This window comes from Phaenicophaeus curvirostris, chromosome W, assembly GCF_032191515.1.
Source record: "Phaenicophaeus curvirostris isolate KB17595 chromosome W, BPBGC_Pcur_1.0, whole genome shotgun sequence".
NCBI lineage: Eukaryota > Metazoa > Chordata > Aves > Cuculiformes > Cuculidae > Phaenicophaeus > Phaenicophaeus curvirostris.
The window spans coordinates 2,702,857-2,729,311 of NC_091430.1; the positions used below are offsets into that span (position 1 = coordinate 2,702,857).

At 43.2% G+C, this 26,455-nt stretch overlaps 1 protein-coding gene across 1 annotated transcript in view; it reads right to left on the minus strand.

Annotated features, from left to right (window-relative positions):
• Positions 1 to 26,455, minus strand: part of KCMF1 (potassium channel modulatory factor 1) — a 64,808-nt gene that overhangs the window by 21,167 nt on the left and 17,186 nt on the right. Inside the window, exon 2 of the mRNA XM_069879769.1 lies at positions 6,275 to 6,442. Coding sequence (XP_069735870.1) covers positions 6,275 to 6,442 — 168 coding nt within the window. The remainder of the gene's footprint in view (positions 1 to 6,274; positions 6,443 to 26,455) is intronic.

Here is a 26,455-nt window from a genome sequence, read left to right on the forward strand (position 1 = left end):
CTTCACACCTAGGTGAATCTACTTGGTTCATTGATTCATCACAAACCTGAACTTGAACTAGGTTTCAAGCACAGATTACCAGTACAGTCTCCACGTGTATAGAGACAATGCTGCCTACTGGGTAGCATGCTGAGTGGAACTAGAGATACTTAGGCCCTTCCCTTAGGTCCATCTTTGTCATCAACTACAGATGGATCTTGAACAAACCATTCATACGACATCTCCTCCCCTCATCTTTAAAAAGAGGAGAGGAGGGGGGATACTGACCTCTGAACTTTCAGTTTTGCAATGAAAAAAAACCCAGTCTCCTGCCTCTTCTCTCTTATCACAAAATAAAGTGGTCACCATCTTGCCTACTGTCTATTCCCCAACTCCATCAACTAGTAACAACAATGAGTTTATTCCCATTAAAAGTCTTCACACATGCACAACCTTGCATCTTTTATTCAAATCTGACTGAAAGCAATAATTCTGAATTTTGCCAATGGAAAGTTATTCTAGTAATCACACATCTACTTCCATTAAGTCTTCCATTCTATGTTTTTGCTTCAGGTGTTTTTCTCCCAGTGTTCTTTATTCTTATGTTTCCCACTCATACTTCTGTAGATGGCAAATGATATCTCCATCCAGTTTTGTCTGGTTTTTTTTCATTTAGTTTTATACTGCTCATGTTTCCCTTCAGGATATTTTCTTTTAACTTTCTTGTACATCATTGTTTTATGATTTTTAGTTTCACTAGAACAGCTAATCTGACACCTCTGAAAGAAGTTTAAACTCCAGCATTAATTATAATTTTTCCTTATCTACTAAATTCCTCTATGTTCCTCCAAGTTCCATGATCTCCTTATTTATAAAATGCTCTTTAAAAAGTTACTACACTTTCTCTAGGCATTTCATTTTTAACCACATTGTACATACTCTTTCTTACCTTACATTCCATACAGGATTGTAATACAAGGCATAAATATTTTCAGAATAACATCATAAACCTTCCTAAATCCTAAGCAGAAAGACATGTATAAACAGTCTTTATTTTACTCTGCTGCATAAACGAACAAGGCGAGTTGTATTTCGGCATTCTCTGTCATTAGTCCTTGTTGCAGTTCAGAATACAGTGACATGCTTTCTTCTCATGCTGTTCCAGGTTTAATAAAACAAAAAATCTTGTTGAAGGGCTGAGATTCAGCATTTTCTTCTCTTCTTTCTTTTCTCCTCTGGTTCTAAACGAACAGTGTTCAAGTGTTAAGCCACATGAAAATACTAAACAAAAATATAGTTTTAGTTCTTCTTACTTAAAGAAGCTATAGAAACAAAAATGTCTCCTATAATCCAAAGAAACCAAACAATTTGGAAGCAGTTCTAAAAATCTTCTGAATCAGCCTTCCTCCCTACTTCACTGCAAAGTTTCTTCCATCTTCCTGGCTTGATTCTTCATGCAGATTTAGAACAGACAAGACTATTTCAGTTGGAAGGGACCTACAAATATCATCTAGTCCACCTGCCAGAACAACTCAGGGCTGACCAAAAGTTAAAGCATATTATTAAGGGTATTATCCAAATGACTCTGAAACATTGACAGGCATAGGGCATTGACCCCCTCTCTAGGAAGTCTGTTTCAGTGTTTGACCACCCTCTTGGTAAAGAAATGTTTCCTAATGTCAAGTCTAAACATCCCCTGGCACAGCTCTAAACAATTCCCACATGTCCTATCACTGGATACCAGGGAGGAGCTCAGCACCTCCCTCTCCACTTCCCCTCCTCAGGAAACTGTAGAGAGCAAAGTGGTTGTGTGGGGCCAGGTGGTGATTTGTTAACCGAAAACAATAAAGATATTATTGCCTTAGTGGGCAAGAAACCATGGGATGCAAAAGGGAGGAAACCACAGGCCGAAGATTGTTGCTAAGAGCTGTAGATAATTGTTCTAAAAGCAGATTCTGCAAGGTTGGGAAATAAGAAAGCATAACTGAGCTATTTGAGCAAGTGGAAAAGCACTGCCTCAACAAGGCAGGGGTATATAAGGGATTGCTTTTGCTTAATAAAGGTCTTCGATCCTGACTCGGAGACCGTGCCTCAATACGCCACAAAGAGCACCCTGAATCAGGGACAAGAAGCGGCTTATTTGGTCAACTGATGGTGTAGCCCCGCTGAACTTCAGACTGCTGAAAGGAAGCAGAAGCTGCACAGCAACAATCGCCTTCTCCGGAGCGAGGGAAGGATCACTGAGTCTAGCTCCCCAAAATTCACACCATGTGCATGGGGACGTTGTCAAAATGCTTCTTGAATATTGTCAGGCTTGATGCCATTACTGATTCCCTGGGGAGCCTGCTCCAGTTCTCCATCACCCTCTGAGTGAAGAGCCTTTTCCTAATATCCAACCTAAAACTCCCCTGGCACATCTTCCTATCATTGGTTGCCAGAAAGAAGAGATTGGTGCCTGCTCCTCCTCCCCTTGTGAGGAAGCTGTAAATTGCTATGAGGTCCCCCTCAGTCTCCTCTTCTCCAGGCTGAACATACCAATTGACTTTAGCCGCCCCTCATATGACTTTCCTCTCTAAACACTTCACCAACTTTGTGGCCCTCCTCTGGACACTCTCCAGTAGCTTGATATCCTTTTTACATTGTAGCGCCCAAAACTGCGCACAGTACTTGAGGTAGGGCTGCACCAGTGTGGAGTAGAGCAGGACAATCACCTCCCTCAACCAGCTAGCAACGCCGTGCTTGATGCACCCCAGGACATGGTTGGCCCTCCTGGCTGCCAGGGCACACCGTTGGCTCACGTTCAACTTGCAGTCAACCAGAACCCCCAGATCCCTTTCTGCAGGGCTGCTCACCAGCCTCTCGCTGCCCAGTCTGTTTGTATATCCAGGGTTGCCATGTCCCAGGTGCAAAACCTGGCACTTGTCCTTGTTAAACTTCATGTGGTTGGTGATTGCCCAGATCTCCAATGTGTCCAGATCCCTCTGCAGGGCCTCTCTGCCCTCAAGAGCATCAACAGCTACCCCAGCTGTTTCGTGTCATCTGCAAACTTGGTTAGTAAACCTTCAAGTTCTGCATCCAGGTCATTTATGAAGACGTTAAAGAGTACTGGTCCTAAGATGGATCCCTGTGGAACCCTGCTAGTGACTGGTCGCCAGCCTGATGTAACCCCATTCACCATGACCCTTTGAGCCCAACTCATCAGCCAATTGCTCACCCACTGAATCATGTGTTTATCCATCTGTATGCTGGACATTTTGTTCAGAAGGATACTGTGAGAGACAGTATCAAAAGCTTTACTGGAATTCAGAAAGATTACATCAAGTAGTTCCCTTGGTCAACTAGGTGGGTAACCTTGTCATAGAAGGAAATTAAGTTTGTCAGGCAGGACCTTCCCCTTATGAACCCGTGCTGGCTGGGACCAATGACTGTGTTGTCTTTTAGGTGTTTTTCAATAACTCCCAGAATAATCTTCTCCATAATCTTACCAGGCACTGAAGTGGCGCTGACAGGCTTGTAGTTACTGGGGTCATCCCTGCTGCCCTTCTTGAAGACTGGGACATTTGCCAGCTTCCAATTAACTGGCAGTAGGTCATCTTTCCTAGTTGGCTCACTGAGTACAAGAAGTGATCTCCTACAAACTTCAAGCATTCCTAAGACCTGTTTGTCACAGCAGTATGGTATTCCTAGTTGATGGATGGGAAGTTGGAATCTCTCATGAGGACAAGGGCTACCAATCCAGAGATTTCTCCTAATTGCCTGTAGAGTAACTCATCAGTGCTATCATCCTGGCTGGGAAGTAGACACCCACTACAACATCACCTTTGTTTTCCACTCCCCTAATCCTCATCCAGAGGCTCTCCACCACATCACCGCTAACTGCAAGGGCTGTACAATCAAATCTCCCTTACGTATAGTGCGACACCTCCATCTCACCAGCCCTGCCTACCCCTCCTGAACAGATCTCCATCCCAGCACTCCAATCATGGGACTCATTCCACCAAGTCTCACTAATACCAATGATATTGTAGCTCTGGGAACTGACCAGCACTTGTAGTTCATCCTGTTTGTTTCTCATACTGCGTGCGGTGGTGTACGAGCATTTCAGATGTGCTCCTGAGCCCTCCATGCTCTGAGGAGTAGCGTAAATATTTCCACTAGAATTGCTACCTTCAGGTGATGTCATGACAACCTTTGGCTTACCTACTGAAATCCTATTGGCATCCCCTTCCCCATCCCCATCAGTTCTAGTTTAAAGCTCTCTTGATCAGCCTCATCAGCTTACACCCAAAGACACTTTTTTTTTTTTTCCCCATCAGGGGAGGTGGATCCCATTAGGCCCCAGCATACCTTGTCTCTTGAAGGTTCTTCCATGGTTTAAAAACCACAAAGTTTTGGTGCAGGCACCAGTCCTGGAACCAAGTATTGATAACCTGGGTTTCCCATTTCTTCCATAGTTGCTCCTCATTACTGGGAGGACTGAGGAAAACACTATCTGTGCTCTCAAACATTTTAGCATTCTCCCAGGGCTCTTTTGATCAATATCAGACTTATTGTTGCAACAACATTTGTCCCCACATAAAAGAGCAGGAATGGATAGTAGCCTGAAGGTTGAACTAGGCTCTTCAGTCTTGCATTGACATCCCTAATTAAGTGCTATGCACTGTGTGCTTGCCCGCTGGAAATATATATGATGATTGTTTCCATCTGCTTAAATCTCCCATGCTGCCAGATGTGGACCCCACCCCTTGCTGTCTCTTCCAATCAGCAGGTCCAGGAACACCCCCTGTTCAGACAAGCCTCTACTTGTCCACACATAACTCTCGTGTTTTTTTTAAAATTATGAGCATAACACACCCTAATCCATATGTGCATTTACTTAGAGACTTTCAAAGAAAAATATTGAGATTTCCAAGAAACAAAATGATTTCTAGATGCACAAAACATTCACAATATTGGTTGAAAGGATTTTTAAGAAGTTAAATGACTTGCAATAAATATTCCCATGGTATTACATTTGAGCTTTTATCACTGAATGCTAACTTCTAGCTCTACAGCAAGCATAGATCAATCTTTTCCCTGTAAATCATGTACACTTAATATTTATGATGATGCTGCCATTTAGCCCTGTATGTAATATATATGAATAATTGTCATCGGGGACAAATAAGTTTGAACCATATCTCAAAATTGACCAGAACACTGAACTAATATATATTATATTAATATTTATATATTTTTATCCCATGAATAAGTAAAAAAGAGAAGCCAAAGAAGAAATATCTAGAAACTTTATAGATATAAATGGTTTTTAAAATATATATTTGTATATTTTAAATTGTCTTTCCAAATTTTGGATTCTCAAGAGCACAGATTTCAAAGTCATTACAATGCACGCTTAGGGAAAGCAGCTACCTGAGAATGACAAGTAAATAAGATGCTTCTCTACTCCAAGACAGCTCTGAGAAAGAAACTGTATACTGGTATATTCAGCTGTTCTGAGCTTTAAATGCATATAGGAAGTATCATAATGTGTATATTCAATAATTGTTTTTTCACATCAAAAAGGTAAAAAATGACTAAGAGCTGAAAAACTGCAAACCCCATATGGTTGGAATCACTACAAACAGTTTTTACTAAAACATCAGCCTTGTGGACATTAAAACAGGTACCTTTTATGCCTTTGAACATACCATGAATAAGCATTCAATGTCAACAACATCTTAATGCAAAAAGTTGCTATGGAAGTATCTCTTGAATTACAGCACTGGTGTTATAAATATGATGTGATAGAAATGACTCAGGGAAGAGAAAGAAAGCAACTAAGAGGATTACTTCCTAGCCCTTGCCAATAATCTTCCACATTCAGTATAGCCTACCATCTCTGCTGCATTAACATCCCCTGACGTGACTAGAAAACATTTTCCCCAAACTCTCACCTCTATTTCTCTTCTTCACCGTCATGCTTTCTGGTACAATGTATTGGGGGAAGGAGAGGGAGGTACATGTTGTTTTGTTGCACCTTTTCAATAGGAAGTTAGTTTAGGAGTAATCCTTTTTATCAGATATCTATCTAATAGTCTAATCATTTGCTGTGTGCCAAAACACTTAACCCAAAAGACTAAAGCAGATTTCATATGCTTGAAACAAAGAGAAAACAAGTTTTTTATCACAGAGATAGAAATTTGCTATTATTTTCAGCATGATATTTGAGGAAGAAAGTTCCCAAGTCGCAAAATAAAAATACAAGTTTTTACCTAATGCAAACAGCACCAATATGAATGAAATTATTACTTACCAAAATCTACTCTTGTTAGTATGCATTGCATTGGATGGTCAGTTGTATGTCTCGTTGTTGTTGCACCACTTTCATAACAAGTTGCACACAAATCGTAATCGTAGCAAATTAAACACTTGTATCTGCGACCTCGGAAGTTTCCTTTTAAACATGCATCACAGCTGACACCTGTGAACAAAGAAAACTGCTTGAAAACAATAATTTGACAGTTTTAATGAAACAAATTTGTTGCTATCACCCCCCAACAACAAAAGTTCAGCCAAGCAGCTTTTATGCAGCTGATGCATAGTAAGATTCAATTTAAAGCATATTTATATCTTTAAGAAAAACAATAACCATCCAAAGTGAAAGTCAAACTCAAAGTATAAGAAAAACCAATCAAGCACTTAAAATTATAACTGGTTAGGCTATAAATGCTTTTTAATAACTTTTTTTCCCCTGTTCACAAGCTTAGTTCAAAACACTCTCAAGGTTAAACAGTACAGTGCTCGATCTGGAAGTTTTGTGAAAACAAGCAAACAAAAAGCCCACAGCAGACCATCCTACAAGCCATACAAAACCACACACCACCACCACCACATAACACTATCCTTCTCTGGCTTTTGTGTTTGTTTTTATACTTTCTAACAGTTCAGTTCTGAAGAATGCCACAACCATTTTTCACAATGTATACATATCTGGGAGCAGAAATTTGGGTCTTCTATTCTGAAGCATAGAAGAACTTTGAATACATCTTAATTTTATGCTACATTAGCTCTTCAGCTTCTTCCTTTTGGAAGTTCAATCTTTGCACTGTAAATCAGTCACACCACCTGTGCAAGGAAAAGGCTTCTGAAGGCTTTTGCAATTTTCTCTGTGCCATTTCAACTCTCTGATGTTAATTTAGATAAGGGTAAAGGAGGCATCATCATCTTTTCATTTGTCAAGGCCCACAAAAACTTCTTTTGCTTGCAGCAGTAAATTACAGGCCTTTGTGAAAATAACTACAGTGTGCAACACACATGATATTTTGATCAAAGTCCTCTTTCAGAATCGATTTAAACAAGCTTTTCACACTTCAGTGCAAATGCAGAAAATGCGATAGAGACAGCGTTATTGGAAGAAAGCACTGACGTTTACTCCAAGAGGATTAGTAGAGAAAGATCAACAACATCTCAAAACTGCGAATATCCCAATGATAATTTCCTAACTATAAATTCTATGACCTGCTAGAAATATAGTATTAACACAAGTCACCACTACTACTTGCAATGTCTGGTCCAGAGGACAAAATTAAATTACAGAGAGAATTCTCTCAACATCTCTCCAAGCTAGCATTTCTTCATATCATTCCAAATTACCATGTTTTCATTTTGATAATCTGACAGCAGGTCAGCAGGTAGCATAACACACTACTTTCATATCCTTTAATGTAACAGGAGAGGAAAGGGTCAAGAAAAAAAGCTCCTCATAAGTTCAGCTCTGTACTTTTTAACCCATACTGTGTGTTAATTAAAATTCTAGAAGTTTGCCTCTCTGCCCCTTAAAAAACCCCTCACACTTGAAAGATAACAGAATGCCAGATTGAACTGGATGCATCCATATTAATCTCAGGTTTTGAGGAAAAACACACACTTGAGAAGGGTTCTGTTATGAGCAGAGAACAAAAAGAGCAAAGAAACCATGAAAAGAATTCAGATTCTTCACAAAGTTCTGATTCACATGACACATTAGCAACTTTTTAAAAGCTTTCAGAATTAATGCCCATTCAATGGAAACTGTTCGCCTGCATCTTCTCCTGAATGACCTCATAGAAATGACCACAGAAGAGAAATAATTTGGTTTAGTATTAAATAAAATTTTAGATGCATTTTTACCGTAGAGAACAGCAAAGAGACTTTTTCAGGTTTTCTACTATCAGTTATCAATACACAAATACACATGTAGACTGATAAACAAGCCCAAATAGTGACATTTATACCAATGTACCCTCTCCTCACAATCAGAATAACTGGGGCTACCAGGTCTACTTAAAAAACTTTTGCTCATGGACAAAAAATGTTTGCATTTAAATTCCACTAGAGGGTAGTAGTGAGCTAAAAAACTAAAGATTTTTTTTCTCCTACCTTTCTTTCAACGATCAAATCTCACTCCTAAAGGCATCTTCAAGGAAATTCCCTTGTTAGTAATATCAATCAATTTCTACAGGTAAGCATTCTGAATTTATGGACAAATTAAGAGATGCATAACAGTCCCATGAATTAAAAAAAAAAAAAGAAAAAAATAAAAAGGTCCTTTAACACATCAGAACACATTTTTCACCTCTATAATGGCTGAAAATTTCAGAGAAGATATCACACAAACATTTTATATGCAATATGCTTAATACGAACATGTTAAATATATATATAGTTCCATATTTATTCTCATGTCCCCCCATCCAAATATAATTTATTCTTATGGTATAACATTTGGTTAATTTACAATAAAAATAAAGAGAAAAGAGGACCTAAGTATGTATCAGATTAAGATGAACATCTGATCTAACATCAAGAAAAGCCAGAGAATAATGCTGAATAATATTAGGGTTCAAATACTACCTGTAACTGGAATTAATTTTTAAAACTGCAAACAAAACTCAGGTCTGAAATCTAGTAAGAGAACCTGAACATTCAAAATGAAAAAGTGAGTAGCCTTAAATAAGCAGAAATAATAACCTTTCTGTCCACGAAGAGTATAATACCTTTTCATTTGACTTTCCCAAATAGTATGGACAATCAAGATAATATTAGGAGCGTGTAAAAATAACATTGGAAATTTCACATTCAGCTCGCATAGGATACGCAAGACTTCAAGCTTATTGAAAGACCACAGGAATAGCATTTCAAGGACATCAGTCTGAGAAAAAAAATTAAATAACCTGCTTCCTTTGTCAGTCTTATCCAAAACTGGCTCTATCCTGTTTCAGTATATCACAGGAAAAGCACAGAGATATTGAATCCCACTTAAATACTAGACAAAGTAGGAATAACACTTCGATGTAAATATAAACAGTTTAAGAGAACGTATCCATTACAAAGAAGCACTCTTTACTTGAAGACATTAAACCACAATTACTTCCTACTCAAAACGTATCATTAGAATAAGAAACAGTTGCAAAGTAGAGTAATAACTCATGCCTTCACAATCAAATTAAAATACAGTGTATGGTTGCTGAGGCAAGCAGATCCGGCACTAGCAAGACTAGCAGCGGAGCATTCTAGCCTGATGCACAGGGTGGGGGGTGGATCCTGTACCAGGAAAGACTCACAGGAGCAGAAAGTGCCACCAGGAGCCCACGGCTCCCAGAACAGCTGTTGACAAGACCTGGGCAGGGCCACTAATGTGGCTTCCCAGACAGAGCTCCAGTGAGAGCATGCTGCCCTACTCTTTTGCCAGTACCAGACAGCAACAGTAAGCACACCCGTGGGAGGCACACTCAGGTGGAGGAACTCCTCAGATTAGTGGCAGAGCTCCAGGAGAAGGTGAGTAGGTTGAGGAGTATCAGGGAGTCAGAAAGTGTTCAGGTTTGAGCTGAAGTAGAATCAGTTTTCTAACTTTTCAGCTAAGCCTCTTCTAAGTTGATGTAAGAAGTAGTTACTCTTGCAAAAGTAGAATCAGTTTTCGAACTTAAGCTAAGTCTCATTTAAGTTACTGTAATTTTGAAAGTTGCAGACAGTTTTTCAGACAACTTCTTTTCAAATAGCACAGGGGTTTTCCAGACACTGTTCTCTTGAGAAATTATATCACCTTGTGTTAAGTATAATGTGTTGAACAGATGTGTCTTCTTCTGTAATCATCTCCATTTGTTTATAGTCTCTATCTAAAGAACATAAGGTCAGACAGAGAACTGGTACTGTACCAATTAGGGGAAATTTGGCTGTTCTGAAGTTCATAACAATATTAAAATTAGTCCTTGGAAAGTAACAGAAGATGCATGAGATTTCTGGGAAAATTTATACATTTACATGTAGATGGGAAATATCTTCTGTAACCAGTTCTTGTCTCATTACGTATGATTGATGGAATTATCCCCCTTGCATCCAGCACTGCAACAAAGGATGCTTGCTTTCTAAAACTCCAAAATGAGTCTTAGAGAGTTTATTTACCAGTATTTTCAGTATCACTTTGGCAACCCAGATGGTACTTGCTTCCAGGATTTTCGACCTATAGGGGTTGAGAATGCTCCAGCCGGCAACTGAGAAGTTCTTGGGGGTAACCCCCATCTCCCCTGGACCGTATCTTGGAAGCAAGGATTCCACTAGTAAGAATTAAAACATCCTTTCTGGATTTTGGTTTGGTTGCCTGCTCATAAGTTGGAGGCGAAAGCCCTGTAGGGTTAGGCTAGAAAGGTACCTAATTTGGGCTTGGAATCCCCAACTTTGGTTTATTTGGTATATAATCCAGATTCTGGTTTGGGGTTACAGTATTTTGGCACATAATCGGGATTTTTGGTTTCAGTTTACTTGTGGTTTGTAATTGTTTGTGTGAGGGGTTAGAGTCCCAATTTGATTAAGGTGGGGAAGCTGAATTTGGAATGGTTTGCAGATCTTTTTTGTGTAAACTGACTTTGATGTGGTTTCTGATTAAGGTCTTGAGACTGCAGGGGTTATAACTGTGATCCCTTTCAATTTGTGATCTGTCCATAATCACCTGTTTGCAATATGGGTGCGGCATCATCACAAGGAGGTGCTGGTGTTGTAAAGGAATCCCCTCTGGGGTGTGTTCTAATGCAGTGGAAGCAGTTAGGTGGGCCTCCAGGGGGAACAGCAACAAAAGAAAACTTAATTAAATGCTGTAATCAGTGTAATCAGTGGTGGCTGTAGTATAAATTGGATGAAGGTGAACGATGGCCTTCTAATGGGTCACTGAATTATAATGCTTTGTTGAATCTAATGCTTTTTCTAAGAAGAGAACAAAAATCAGATGAAACTAGGTATTTGAATGTTTTATATGTTGCGGAATCACCCAGAGCAGCAAAAAGAACATAGTATAAATTTAGTGCCCAGTAATCCCCTTGTTTTAGCCTTGGAAAAAGATAAGGGAAAGGCTTTGAAAAGATATTGTTCTGCTTGTAGTATTGGGCAAAGTTGTTTAAAAGTTTATGAACAACAAAAAGATGGTGAACTTGAGGACAAAATTGGCTTATTGATCACTCCCAGACACCATCTCGGAGGGTCTCACAATGAGGGATCAGAAGCAGATGAAAGAGAATGGTGCTCACGGTGGTAGATTGTTAATGGGGGTTGAAGGTATCAGTCCAATAGTGGGGCAAATGAGAGGTAAACAGGGAGAATTTATACAAACTCCCTTCTGTCAGGCTGTGGGAAATGCAGAACCAGTTATTATAAAAGTCCCTATTTCTGTTACCGATTTGGACAATTGGAAGTCAGCAGCTGAAAATTATACAGACAATCCAGATCGGACAGCTAGCGCTTTTGAGAGAATGATTAAAACACAAAACTCTCTCTGGAAAGACATTAGGGTGATTATGCAAGTGTTGCTGAAAGGGAGATGATTCATAAAGCAGGTAGCCGAAGTTTTGCAGGGAACAGCGGCTCCATGTTTTACAAGGAGCTGAGACACAAGACTTGGGAAAGTTATTAGATCTGGCTTGGACAGTGTATAGAAATCGAGGCGCTCAAAAGTAATCTGTTGATAGCTGACTGATAGCAGTGTTGGAAGGAAGCAATCGTGGAAGGGGAGGATACAGGGGAAGAGGTCAAGGCTGGAGCCCCTTACCACAGAAAGTCTAGGTAAAGCCAGGAAGCAGGGAGAAATGTTCCCCCGCTCACCCCTGTTGAAAAACACACCGCTGTAGCGGTGGGGCTGTGCCTTTGCGGGTGTACGGAGATCTTCCCCTCGTCCCCTAATAAGGACGCCAGAGAGCTTTTCACCCATGAAAGACATGGGACAACCCTGGGACTACTATTGCAATTTCTGGGAGAGCAAAGACACGCAGTGGCCTATCTCCCATAACAAAAAAGGAGGGGCATTGGAAGCGGGAATGCCCTCTTTTGAATTAAGGCACCCCTCTGAATCCCCTGTTCTCTGTAGAACAGGACTGAAGGAGACCAGAGGAATTTTCTGCAAAACTTCTAGTTAAAATCAAGTTAGGGGAAGAGGAAATTTAATTTCTTGTGGACATTGGGGCGACGTATTCTGTATTGAATACTTTGAAAAGATAATAATAATAAAATATATTTAAAATAAAATATAAGCATTATTGGTGCAATGGGAGACAGGGAAAGCCAACCACTTTTTAAAAAATCTTTGAAATTTAAATTAGGAAAACAGTGGGTAACTCATCAGTCTTTGTATTTGCCAGGCTCCCCAAAGCCGTTCTTAGGAAAGGATTTGCTTGAAAAATTAGAAGCTCAAATAAGATTTGGAGAAAGGGAAGTTGAAGTTTATATACCAGAATCTGAATATATTGAAGCGACAGCTTTATTATTACAGAATGTCCAAGAACCTGTAAGAGGCAATTTGAAACCAGGATTGGTCCCGGTAAGAATTAAACAATACCTTTTAAAATTGGAAGCTAAGCTTGGGTTAATATTGGTAATTCAGAAACTCTTGCAATAAGTTGTGAAATATGAGTCAAAATATAATATCCGGATTTTACTGGTTAAAAGGCAAATGGTAAGGGTTACCATTTAGTACAGGATCTTAGAGCGTTAAATAAAATTGTTCAGGATATACATCCAGCAGCTGCGGCTCCGTATACCCTTTTAACAGCTTTAACTGAAACACAGGGTTGGTTTACAATGCTAGACTTATAGGTTGCCTTTTTCTGCATTCCCCTTGAAAAGGGAAATCAAGAGCTTTTTGCTTTTGAGTGGGAAAATCCCGAGACTGGGAGAAAAACTCAGTATACACAGACCGTTCTACCTCAAGGATTTAAAGCAGTTCAATAATTTTGAGGAATCAATTAGCCAAAGAACTAGAAATATGGAAAAAAGAAAATTACAGTGGAACAGTGCTACAGTATGTGGATGATAGCCTCATTGCTGCAACTACTAAAGAAGATTGTTTGTGACTGACTATAAATCTTTTAAACTTTTTGGGACTAAGTGTTTACAGTTTCCAGAGAGAAGACTCAGGTGGTACAAAGAACTGTGGCTTTTTTTGGATTTGAGATACAAAAAGGACAATGGCAAAGAAAAGAAGCTATTTGTCAACTGTGAGAACCCTGGACAGTCCATGAGTTGAGAACCTTTCTTGAGATGGTAGGGTGGTGTCAGCTTTGGATTTCAAATTATGGACTGTAAGTAAAACCTTTGTATGAGGTGTTGAAGTCATCTACCACTGAGCACCTGGATTGGACAGATAACAGCAGGGTAGCCTACAAATATTTAAAATTGTCTCTAATGAAAGTGCCAGCACTCAGGCTACTGGATTTAACAAAGCCTTTTGAGCTTTTCATCCATGAAAGACATGGGACAACCCTGGGACTGCTATTGCAGTTTCTGGGAGAGCAGAGACACGCAGTGGTCTATCTCCCATAACAACTGGATAATGTCGGCAAAGGATGGCCGAGCTGCCTGAAAGCAGTTGCTGCCACAGTAATGTTGATCCAGGAAGCTTGCAGATTTACAATAGGTCAGAAAATGACAGTGTATGTACCACATAGGGTCATCACTGTCCTGCAACAAAAAGAGGACATTGGCTCTCTCCTAGATGAGTGTTAAAGTACCAGGTGGTATTATTAGAGCGAGATGGTGTCCTCCTTAGGACCACCTCAGTTGCTAACCCAGCAGTGCTTCTTTCTACTGACCAAGTATAAGGAACTCCTGAGCATGATTGTTTGCATACGATAGCAGAAGTATATTCCAGCCGCCTGGATCTTAAAGATCAACCACTTGGCAGTCTAGACTGGGAATTATTTTCAGATGGGGGCAGTTTTGTACAAGGAGAAAAAAGGTTGTCAGCATATACAATTACCACAATAAGCTCCATAGTAGTGGGAGCTCGTGCTTTGCCATTAACAACCTCTGTTCAGAAAGCCAAATTAGTGGCCCTAACCAGGGCCTTGGGTTTGAGTCAAGACAAGAGAATCACAGAATCACTAGGTTGGAAAAGACCCACTGGATCATCGAGTCCAACCATTCCTATCAATCACTAAACCATGCCCCTCAGCACCTCATCCACCTGTCCTTTAAACACCTCCAGGGAAGGTGACTCAACCACCTCTCTGGGCAGCATGTTCCAATGCCCAAAGATCCTTTCCGTAAAAAATTTTCTCCTGATGTCAAGCCTTGAACCTCCCCTGGCAGAGCTTGAGGCCATTCCCTCTTGTCCTGTCCTCTGTCACTTGGGAGAAGAGGCCAGCTCCCTCCTTCCACAACCTCCTTTCGGGTAGTAGCCAGACTTCTCCTAGTCTGTAGCACTGCATAGGGTTGTTGTGCCCCAAGTGCAGGACCCGGCATTTGGCCTTGTTAAACCTCGTGCCTCTGGTCTCAGCCCAGCAGTCCAGCCTGTTCAGATCCCTTTGGAGAGCCTCCCTACCCTCCAGCAGATCAACACTTGCACCCAGCTTAGTGTCGTCCACAAACACGCTAAGGGTGCACTCAATGCCTTCATCCAGGTCACTGATAAAGACATTGAACAGGGCTGGACCCAGCACAGAGCCCTGGGGAACCCCACTTGTCACTGGCCTCCAGCTGGGTTTAACGCCATTTCCCACCACTCTCTGGGCCTGGCCATCCAACCAGTTTTCCACCCAGGAGAGTGTGCGCCTGTCCAGGCCAGAGGCTGACAGTTTCCTAAGCAGAATGCTGTGAGAAACTGTGTCAAAGGCTTTACTGAAGTCCAGGAAGACCACATCCACAGCCTTTCCCTCGTCCAGTAGGCGGGTCACTTTGTCATAGAAGGCGATCAGGTTAGTTTGGCAAGACCTGCCTTTTGTGAACCCCTGTTGACTGGGCCTGATCACCCAGTTCTCTTGCATGTGCTTCATGATGGCACTCAAGATCACCTCTTCCATGACTTTTCCCAGCACTGAGGTCAGACTGACAGGCCTGTAGTTCCCTGGATCCTCCCTGTGACCCTTCTTATAGATGGGCACAACATCAGTCGGCCTCCAGTCCAGTGGAACTTCCCCAGTCAGCCAGGACTGCTGGAAGATGATGGAAAGGGGTTTAGCCAGCACATCCGCCAGCTCCTTCAATACTCTCGGGTGGATCCCATCCAGCCCCATAGACTTGTGGGTGTCTATCTGGGCAAGCAAGGCTCTAACCACCTCCTCCTGGATCATGGGAGCTCTGTTCTGCTTCTCTAACTCCTGGGTGTGTACACAGAAGGAACAACTTTCCTTACTATTAAAGACTGAGGCAAAGAAGGCATTAAGTACCTCAGCCTTGTCCTCATCCTTTGTCACAGTTGTTCCATCTGCATCCAATAGGGACTGAATATTCTCCCTAGTCCTCCTTTTATTGTTAATGTATTTATAGAAAGATTTTTTTATTATCTTTCACAGACTTGGACAATCTGATTTCTAGTTGGGCCTTAGCTCTCCTGGTATTTTCTCTGCACAATCTCACTTCCTCCCTGTAGTCCACCCAAGAGGCCTGTCCCTTCTTCCAAAGCTCATAGACATTCCTCTTCTTTTTGATGTCTCTCAAGATCTCCCTACTCAACCAAGCTGGTTTTTTCCCCTGCCGGCTCCTTTTCCAGAACATGGGGACGGCTTGCTCCTGAGCTGCTAGGATTTCCTTTTTGAAGAGCGCCCAGCCCTCATGGGCTCCCTTGCCCTTAAGGACTGTCTCCCATGGGACTTTGCCAACCAGCCTTCTGAACAGTCCCAAGTCTGCCCTCTGGAAGTTTAATGTTACTGTTCTGCTAATCCCCCTCTTCACCTATCATCTCGTGATCGCTTTGTCCCAGGCATCCTCCAACCGTCACATCCCCCACAAGGCCAAACAAACAGCAGGTTGACAAACAGCAGGTCCAGGAGGGCGCTTTCCCTTGTTGGCCTACTCACCAGCTGTGTGAGGAAGTCGTCTTCCACGCACTCCAGGAACCTCCTAGACTGCTTCCTTTCTGCTGTATTGTACTTCCAGCAGACATCTGGAAGACTGAGGTCTCCCACAAGGACAAGAGGTAGTGATCTTGGGACTACCCCCAGTTGTTTATAGAAGAGCTCATCAGCTGCTTCTTCTTGGCTGGGTGGTCTGTAACAGACTCCCATCACAATATCTACTTTCATGTGGGCTCCTCTGATTTTAACCCACAGGCACTCGATCCTGTCATCACCATAACTGAGCTCCAGGGTATCAAAGCACTCTCTAACATAGAGGGCTACCCCACCACCTCTCCTACCCTTCCTGTCCCGCCTGAAGAGTTTATACCCCACCATAGCGGCACTCCAGTTATATGAGTCGTCCCACCACGTTTCCGTGATGGCAACGACATCGTAGTCTCCTTGCCCTACAACAGCTTCCAACTCCTCCTGCTTATTGCCCATGCTGCGTGCATTGGTGTAAATGCACTTCAGCTGGGCTGGCGAACCTTTAGCCCTCATAAAGGGAATAGCGTTCATTCCCAATTGACTGGTCCTTGGAATATCTAACCCCTCAGTGCCAGTTTCATCCTTACTGTCACCAGAGAGTCAGTATATGGACAGATTCCAAATATGCCTTTGGAGTTGTGCATGCTCATGCAACCACATGGAAAGAGAGGGGGCTTTTAACAGGACGAGGGACTGGAATCAAGCATACAGAACAAATTCAAAATTACTAGCCAGTCTTCAGAAACCTACAGAAGTGGCTGTCATGCATTGTAAGGCACATCAATCGGAGACATCTAATATTGGATTGGGAAATCAGTTGACTGATAAAGCTGCTAAAGAGGCTGCAGAAACAGGCATTATGGCTTTAGCGCCAGAGAAATAAATACAATTGCCAGAAACACCTCCTAGATATGATAATAAGGACCTTAGATTGATCAAGATATCACAGGCAAACGAGCAAAAGAGTGGGTGGTTTGTCACACCCACTGGGCAGGTGGTAATACCTCCTTTTCTTTTAAGGGAATTGGCCAAAAGGGAACATGATAAAGTACATTGGGGAACAGAGAATCTTTTAAAACACTTGAAGAAAGTAGTTATAGGAAGGGCCATGACGGAAATTATTTGTTCAGTTATGGAAAATCTGGGGTATGCCAAAGAACCAATCCAAATAATGGAGTAATACTTGGGAATGTTAAGGAAGGAAATTCCCCTGGAAATCACTGGCAAATAGATTTTACTGAGTTATCTCAAAAAAGGATACAGATATGTTCTACTTTCAGTAGATACCTTTTCGAACTAGTCAGAGGCTTCCCCTGCTCGCACCAGTAAGGCAAGAGAAGTAGTAAAATTTTACTTAAAGAAATTATTCCAAGGTTTGGGATGCCTTTAGGAATGTCTTAGGACAGATGTCCTCATTTTGTGGCAGAAGCAATCAAACAACTAATAAGTGTTCTGGGAATATCCTGGGATTTGCATACGCCTTATAGGCCTCAGTCTAGTGGGAAAGTGGAGAGAAAGAATTATACTTTGAAGTTGCAGTTGAGTAAAATATGTCAGGAAATCTCTATGACCTGGGTAAAAGCTCTACCTTTAGCATTATTAAGAATTTGAATTCAACCTTGACAAGGAGGCCTTAGCCCATATGAGATATTGTATGGGAGGTCTTATCAGATGCCATGTATCCCAGGAGATATCACTGTTAAAGGGAATTTGGACATCAATAGCTATTTGATATCTTTAGGAAAGACTCCCCAGGAACTGCAGAAATTTGTGACTGTTAACAAATCCCTAGAGCTTGACAGGCCAGCACATCCATTCCAGCCTGGAGATTGGGTGTATATCAAGTCCTGGGACTCAGAACCATTAACTCCTAAGTGGAAAGGACCGTACCAGGTACTTTTAACTACATACACAGCTGTGAAGCTAGCTGGAAAAGGACCCTGGATTCATCATTCACAGATTAAGAAAGTTCCTGCTTCATGGACCACAGAACAATGATCCCCAGCTGCTCACCATATGGGTATCGAGCAGTTACCAAAGCCTGAGTGGAAAATCCAACGGGACTCAGGAAACCCACTAAAGATAAGGATTCAAAGAATTAGATCATGATGCATTTTGGGAATATGTTTCAAATTACTATCCTTGCAATGATAACTGTGGGTGAAGGGGTGGACTAAAATGACAACAGCGTATCGGAGCCCTATAAACCCTCAGTATTGGGGAAAAAAACAAAAGAGCCAGTGACATGGATAACTGTCAAGGACCAAGCCCATCCACTGAGGTAGGATGGGGATTACAGAGTTTTTTTACTCCCAGGGCTGACTGCACTGGAAAATCAGATTTGTATTGACAGTCTTACCTGGCAAGTGGAAACACTAGCCAATTCTGTTGCCAAAGGATTCAAACTGATCAGTCCTCAGGTACAGGCCAATACTAAGGCAGTGTTACAACACCACCTGGTTTTAGATTTATTGCTGGCCAAAGAGCATGGTGTCTGTGGGGATCTGAAATTGGGCACAGATCATTGTTGCATCCATATCCCAAATGTAATGCAATATCTTAATAAGCAGAGAGAACAAATTCAGGCTGTTGCCTGACAAGATCGGGATCTTGGAGAGGATGCAGAAAGAGGATGCTAAAGCACATGGAGGACGAGGAAGTGATTAGTGGCAGCCAGCATGACTTGACCAAGGGCAAGTCCTGTATAACCAACCTAGTGGATTTCTATGATGGGGTAACCACAGCAGTGGACAAGGGAAAAACAACGGATGTGATCTATCTGGACTTCTGTAAAGCCTTTGACACGGTCCCCTACAACATCCTTCTCTCTAAACTGGAGAGATATGGATTTGATGGGTGGACTGTTTGGTGGATAAGGAATTGGTTGGATGGTTGTATTCAGAGAGTAGTGGCCAACGGTTCGATGTCCAGATGGAGGTCCGTGACAAGTGGTGTCCCTCAGGGGTCCGTACTGGGACTGGTGCTGTTTAATATCTTCATCAATGATATAGCGAGATCAAGTGCACCCTCAGCAAATTTGCAGATGACACCAAGCTGAGTGGTGCAGTTGCCACACCGGAAGAACAGGATGTCATCCAGAGGGACCTGGACAGGCTGGAGAAGTGGGCCTGTGCGAACCTCATGAGGTTCAACAAGGCCAAGTGCAAGGTCCTACACCTGGGTCGGGGCAATCCACAGTTTCAATACAGGATGAGGGTTGATGTGATTGAGAGCGGCCCTGTGGAGAAGGACTTGGGGATGCTGGTTGATGAGAAGCTCGACATGAGCCGGCAATGCGCGCTCGCAGTCCAGAAGGCCAACCATATCCTGGCCTGCATCAAAAGAAGCATGGCCAGCAGGTCGAGGGAGGCGATTCTGCCCCTCTATTTCCCTCATGTGAGACCTCATCTGGAGTATTGTGTCCATTTCTGGAATCCTCAATATAAGAAGGATATGGAGCTGTTGAAACGGGTCTAGAGGAGGGCTACAAAGATGATCAGAGGGCTGGAGTACCTCCCATACGAGGACAGGCTGAGAGAGTTGGGGTTGTTCAGCCTGGAGAAGGCTCTGAGGAGACCTTGTAGTGACCTTCCAGTACCTGAAGGGGGCCTACAAGAAAGCTGGGGAGGGACTGTTTACTAAGGCATGTAGTGATAGGACTAGGGGGCAATGGCTATAAACTGGAGAGGGGCAGATTTAGACTAGGCATAAGGAGGAATTTCTTCACGATGAGGGTAGTGAGGCACTGGAACAGGTTGCCCAGGGAATTAGTGGATGCTCCATCCCTGGAGGTGTTCAAGGCCAGTCTGGATGGGGCCTTGGGTGGCCTGACCTAGTGGGGAGGTGTCCCTGCCCATGGCAGGGGGGGTCAAATTAGATGATATTTAAGGTCCCTTCCAACTCAAAACATTCTATAAAAAAAGCAATTGGCTGAATAATTTTTTAAGTCACCTAGGTGGAATATCACTGACAGGGTGGCTGGCTTCCTTGTCACAAACTTTAGTGTTAATCACTGTCATAATAGGGATCGTCGTCTTCTCAGTATTATGGTTGGACTCGATGATCCAGTGGGTCCTTTCCGACCTCGTGATTCTGTGATTGTGTAAAACACTTAGTTTTGAAAAGGATAGTATTTCTAGAACACATATAGATAAACAACCTTGGTGTTATTCTGCCTTGCTTGTTATCTGGTGGGAAGAAGGGTGGTGTGGACCTTTAGATGAGAATCAAAGGTCCAAAAAGAAAAGGAGGGATTTGATACAAGAAGTAGTTACTGTTACAATAGTGGAATATTTTTTATTTAAGCTAAAGTAGAGTTAAGTTTCATCTAAGTTATTGTGGTTTTTGAATGTTAGACAGAATGTCCCTCTGATAGCATGGTGGGTTTTTTTCAGTGTTTTTCCAGACATTGTTCATTCTTTGAAGATGATAACGTCTTGTGTCAAGTACAATCTGTGCTGAACAGTACTGCAGGATGCAACACTTCGGAGGCCAGGAAGTAACAAGACTGGTTTGGGGCATTGTGCTAATACTCTTTGCCCAAAGGGGTCCACCCCATTAGATCACCATTTCTTAGACTGGGTTGCAGGGTACAGTGAAACACGAGTCACTGCTGGATTAATGACCCTGTGTGTTACCAAACGCAGCAGTGATGTGACTGAAGTACCAGAACGTAATATCTTCAGAAAAGGCTCTGGGACTTGGGATAAAAAGTTACAAGGAGATTGGAGATATATTTTTTTCCCCCTGAATTGGTGCTTTAGATGGGGAAAGAAAGATAAATTTGATTACCCCAAACTGTCCTGGAACTGCACACAGAAAAATCACATGTAACCTTGCCAGGGACAGATCACAGAATCACAGAATAACCAGGTTGGAAGAGACCCACCGGATCATCGAGTCCAACCGTTCCCATCAAACACTAAACCATATCCCTCAGCACCTCATCCACCCGTGCCTTAAACACCTCCAGGGAAGGTGACTCAACCACCTCCCTGGGCAGCCTGTTCCAGTGCCCAATGACCCTTTCTGTAAAGAATTTTTTCCTAACGTCTAGCCTAAACCTCCCCTGGCGGAGCTTGAGGCCATTCCCTCTTGTCCTGTCCCCTGTCACTTGGGAGAAGAGGCCAGCACCCTCCTCTCTACAACCTCCTTTCAGGTAGTTGTAGAGAGCAATGAGGTCTCCCCTCAGCCTCCTCTTCTCCAGGCTAAACAACCCCAGCTCTCTCAGCCGCTCCTCATAAGGCCTGTTCTCCAGCCCCTTCACCAGCTTTGTTGCTCTTCTCTGGACTCTCTCCAGAGCCTCAACATCCTTCTTATGGTAACAGCCTTCCCTTTATTTTAAGGAGAGCATTAGAATTACAAGAAGCCTGTATCCACACTTCCAACTGTTCACAGGCCAGCCAAAGTACCAGCCCCGAGCACAGCATATGGGTACTGGGCAAGGGGCCTTGGACTACCAGATTATCTTCTACTGAAGAAAATATCTCTTTAAACTTAGGTCCCCTGACACTGTGCCCTATCTGGAAGTAGAACACAATAAACCCTTGGTACTGGAGAAAAAAAAACCAAAAGAGCCAGTGACGAGGACAATTGGCAAGGGCTGAGCACATCCACAGAGTTTATAGTCTCAGGATGACTGCACTGGAAATCGGATTCTAATTGAAAATCTTACCTGGCAAGTGGAAACACTGGTGTGAGAATTAATTGATAAGTTTTGCTGCAGCTGGTTTGTATGTTTAATTATCTCATCATATAAATCTGTCTTAGGCTAAGAGACAGCCTGTTTTAGGGCTGTGAGAATTTATCAATATGCTTAGTGGCCTTGTAAGATGCAGCTGTTGTAGGAGATAACCTGAAGGGAGTCTCCGGACATGGTTGGATAATCCAAAAAAATAATGAGCATTCTTTGAAGGTTTATATGGTTCTTTGTCTAAAACTAGTATATATACCCACTGCTTTTGTAATATGTTATGCCTTTTTTAGAAGGGCATCCAATTCAGTGCTGAATTGTAAAATAAAAAGATTTTTGCTTTGCTTTGAAGACTTTGTCCTTTTCAATATTTTACCAGTGAATGGATGTTTCTCACACTGGCCAGTTCTGTTGCCCAAGGATTTTAACTGATCAGTCATCAGGTACAGGCCAATACTAAGGCAGTATTGTAACACCACCTGGTTTTAGATTTATTGCTGGCCAAAGAGCATGGAGTCTGTGGGAATCTGAAAAAGTAGAATCAGTTTTCTAACTTCAGTTAAGTCTCATTTAAGTAACTGTACTTTTTTTTCAAATAATGTGAGGTTTTTTTCAGACACTGTTCTCTTGAGAAATGATAACATCTTATGTTAAAGTATAATGTGTTGAACAGATGTGTCTTCTTCTGTAATCATCTCCATTTGTTTATAGTTTCTCCTTATCTGAAGTATGTAAGGTCAGACAGAGAACTAGCACTGTCCCAATTAGTGGGGATTGGGCTGTTGTGAAGTTCGTAATACCATTAAAATTAGTCCTTGGAAAGTAATAGAATATGCATCAGACTTTTGGGAAATGTTATACATATGCCTGTAGATGGGAAATGTATTCTGTAACCAGCTCGTCTCATTATGCATTATTGGTGGAATTATTCCTCCATGCATCCAGCGCTATAATAAAGGACGCTCGCTTTCTAAAACTCAGAAGAGTCTTACAGTTTATTTGCCAGTATTTTCCGTATCAAAATAACTTCATTTTCTGAAAGTTAACTGCATGTCTTTCAGACAGTATTTGTCTCTAGAAGTGATAACACGAGGCATTTATATGCAGAAAGGCCATTGTTTATACTTATTCCTATAGAAACCAAGGCCAACCTTGAGCTGGTGAAATGCCTTAAGTGAAAGGGGCAAAAGTGTTACACCTGTAGGGAGAAATGAACAGGCCAGGTGACCCCAAACTGATCAACAGATTATTCCATCCCATGTATATCATACTCTGCATAAAACTTGAGGGGTCGTGAGGGTCAAGCTCTCTTCTCCAATGCCAGCATTCAGTGAGGACTTCATTAGGATTTTTGCCCCGATCCCAGATCTGTGCATTCCCAAATCCAGTTCCTGACTCCAGCTCCCTACTGCCACCAAGTCCAGCCCAGGGCCTTTTCCCTGTGCTTGCTCTGCAGCATATGTGGCGACATCAGGGGTATGTTTCAGTTTCCTATACTTGTATATATTTTCATTATTTTTTCTTATCTCCTTTAGTTTCCAACCCACAAGTCTTTCATTTCCCTTCCTCCTTCTTTTGGGCCAAAACCATCAAGGGTGACTTCAGGGCCATTGGGAAAGTGATGGAGGGCTCTGGGGCACAAGTAGTATTCTGCTCCATCCCAATGCTAAATAGAGAGGAGTGGGAAGCCAGGAAGAAGAATTCGATTAATGCCTGGCTCTGAGCCTGGTGCGAGGAAAGGGGCTTTGGCTTCTTTGATCACGGGGTGGCTCACGCACCCCCAGGCTTTCTTGATAAGGATGGGACACATGGGTCTCCTAGGGTAACTAAAGCCCTTGCGAGAAACCTAGCCAAGCTCATAAATCGAGCTTTAAACTAGATGTGAAGGGGGAGGGGGTTGAGCCCAGGCTAGACAGGAACAAGCCTGGACATGGGGCACTGGTGACTGGGAGAGGGTGTGCTGGTGTGGACCACCAGTACCTCACCACACAGAAAGTGGGGAAGAACACACCTTGGGGTGCTAAGGGAGATACGGGCACTCTGGAGCTAGCTACTCCAGTTACCAGGCAATTGGGAATGAACTCTGTTCCCTCTAAGAGGGCTGAAGGCTCGGCAGCTCAGCTGAAGTGCATTTACACCAATGCACACAGCATGGGGAAAAAGAAGGAAGAGCTGGAAGCTGTCATAGGGCAAGGAGCCTATGATGTCGTTGCCATCACGGAAACGTGGTGGGATGACTCATATAACTGGAGTACAGCTATGGTGGGGTACAAGCTCTTCAGGCGGGACAGGAAGGGTAGGAGAGGAGGCGGGGTAGCCCTCTTTGTAAGGGAGGACTTGGACTCCGTTGAGATGGATTGTGGCAATCAGGAGATCGAGTGCCTGTGGTTTAAAATCAGAGGAGCCCACCAGAAGGTAGATTTTGTGATGGGAGTCTGTTACAGACCACCCAGCCAAGGAGAAGCAGCTGATGAGCTGAGAGGGCCTTGTGGGGGATGTGGCAGTAGGTGGACGCCTAGGACTAAGCGACCATGAGATGATAGGGTTTTCTGTTCTAGGACAAGTGAAGAGGGTTGTTAGTAGGGCGGTAGCATTAAATTTCCAGAGGGCAGACTTTGATCTCTTCAGAAGGCTGGTTGGTGAAGTCTCATGGGAGACAGTACTCAAGGGCAAGGGAGCCCAGGAGGGCTGGGAGCTCTTCAAAAGGGTGGTCCTAGCAGCTCAGGAGAAAGCCATCCCCGTGGTCCGGAAAAAAAGCCAGCAGGGGAGAAAGCCAGCTTGGTTGAATAGAGAGATCTTGAGGGATATCAAGAGGAAGAAAAATGTTTACGGGCTCTGGAAGAGGGGACAGGCCTCTTGGGTGGACTACAGGAGGGAAGTGAGACTGTGTAGAGAAAAAATCAGAAGGGCTAAGGCTCAGCTAGAAATCAGATTGGCCAAGTCTGTGAAAGATAACAAAAAATATTTCTACAAATACATAAATAATAAAAGGAGGACTAGGGAGACCATAGAGTCCCTATTGGACACAGAAGGAACAACAGTGACAGGGGATGAGGAAAAGGCTGAGGTACTTAATGACTTCTTTGCCCCAGTCTTTAATTGTAAAGAAAGTTGTTCCATCTGTGTACAAACCCAGGAGCTAGAGGAGCAAAATGAGGCTCCCATGATCCAAGAGGAGGTGGTCAGAGCCTTGCTAGCCCGACTGGACACCCACAAGTCTATGGGGCCGGATGGGATTCATCCAAGGGTATTGAAGGAGCTGGCAGATGTGCTGGCCAAACCCCTTTCCATCATCTTCCAACAGTCCTGGAAGACTGGGGAAGTCCCACTGGACTGGAGGCTGGCTGATGTTGTGCCCATCTACAAGAAGGGTCGCAGGGAGGACCCAGGAAACTACAGGCCTGTCAGTCTGACCTCAGTGCCAGGGAAAGTCATGGAACAGGTGATCTTGAGTGCTATCATGAAGCACATGCAAGAGAACCAGGTGATCAGGCCCAGTCAACAGGGGTTCACAAAAGGCAGGTCTTGCCAAACTAACCTGATCGCCTTCTATGACAAAGTCACTCGGCTGCTGGATGAGGGAAAGGCTGTGGATGTGGTCTTCCTGGACTTCAGTAAAGCCTTTGACACAGTTTCTCACAGCATTCTGCTTAGGAAACTGTCAGCCTCTGGCCTGGACAGGCGCACACTCTCCTGGGTGGAAAACTGGTTGGATGGCCGGGCCCAGAGAGTGGTGGTAAATGGTGTGAAATCCAGCTGGAGTCCAGTGACAAGTGGGGTTCCCCTGGGCTCTGTGCTGGGTCCAGCCCTGTTCAATGTCTTTATCAATGACCTGGATGAAGGCATCGAGTGCACCCTTTGCAAGTTTGCAGACGACACTAAGCTGGGTGGAAGTGTTGATCTGCTGGAGGGTAGGGAGGCTCTGCAAAGGGATCTGAACAGGCTGGACCGCTGGGCTGAGTCCAATGGCATGAGGTTTAACAAGGCCAAATGCCAGGTCCTGCACTTGGGGCACAACAACCCTATGCAGTGCTACAGACTAGGAGAAGTCTGGCTAGAAAGCTGCCTGGAGGAGAGGGACCTAGGGGTGTTAGTTGACAGCCGACTGAATATGAGCCAGCAGTGTGCCCAGGTGGCCAAGAAGGCCAATGGCATCTTGGCTTGTATCAGAAACGGTGTGACCAGCAGGTCCAGAGAGGTTATTCTCCCTCTGTACTCGGCACTGGTGAGACCGCTCCTCGAATCCTGTGTTCACTTCTGGGCCCCTCACCACAAGAAGGATGTTGAGGCTCTGGAGAGAGTCCAGAGAAGAGCAACAAAGCTGGTGAGGGGGCTGGAGAACAGGCCTTATGAGGAACGGCTGAGAGAGCTGGGGTTGTTTAGCCTGGAGAAGAGGAGGCTGAAGGGAGACCTCATTGCTCTCTACAACTATCTGAATGGAGGTTGTAGAGAGGAGGGTGCT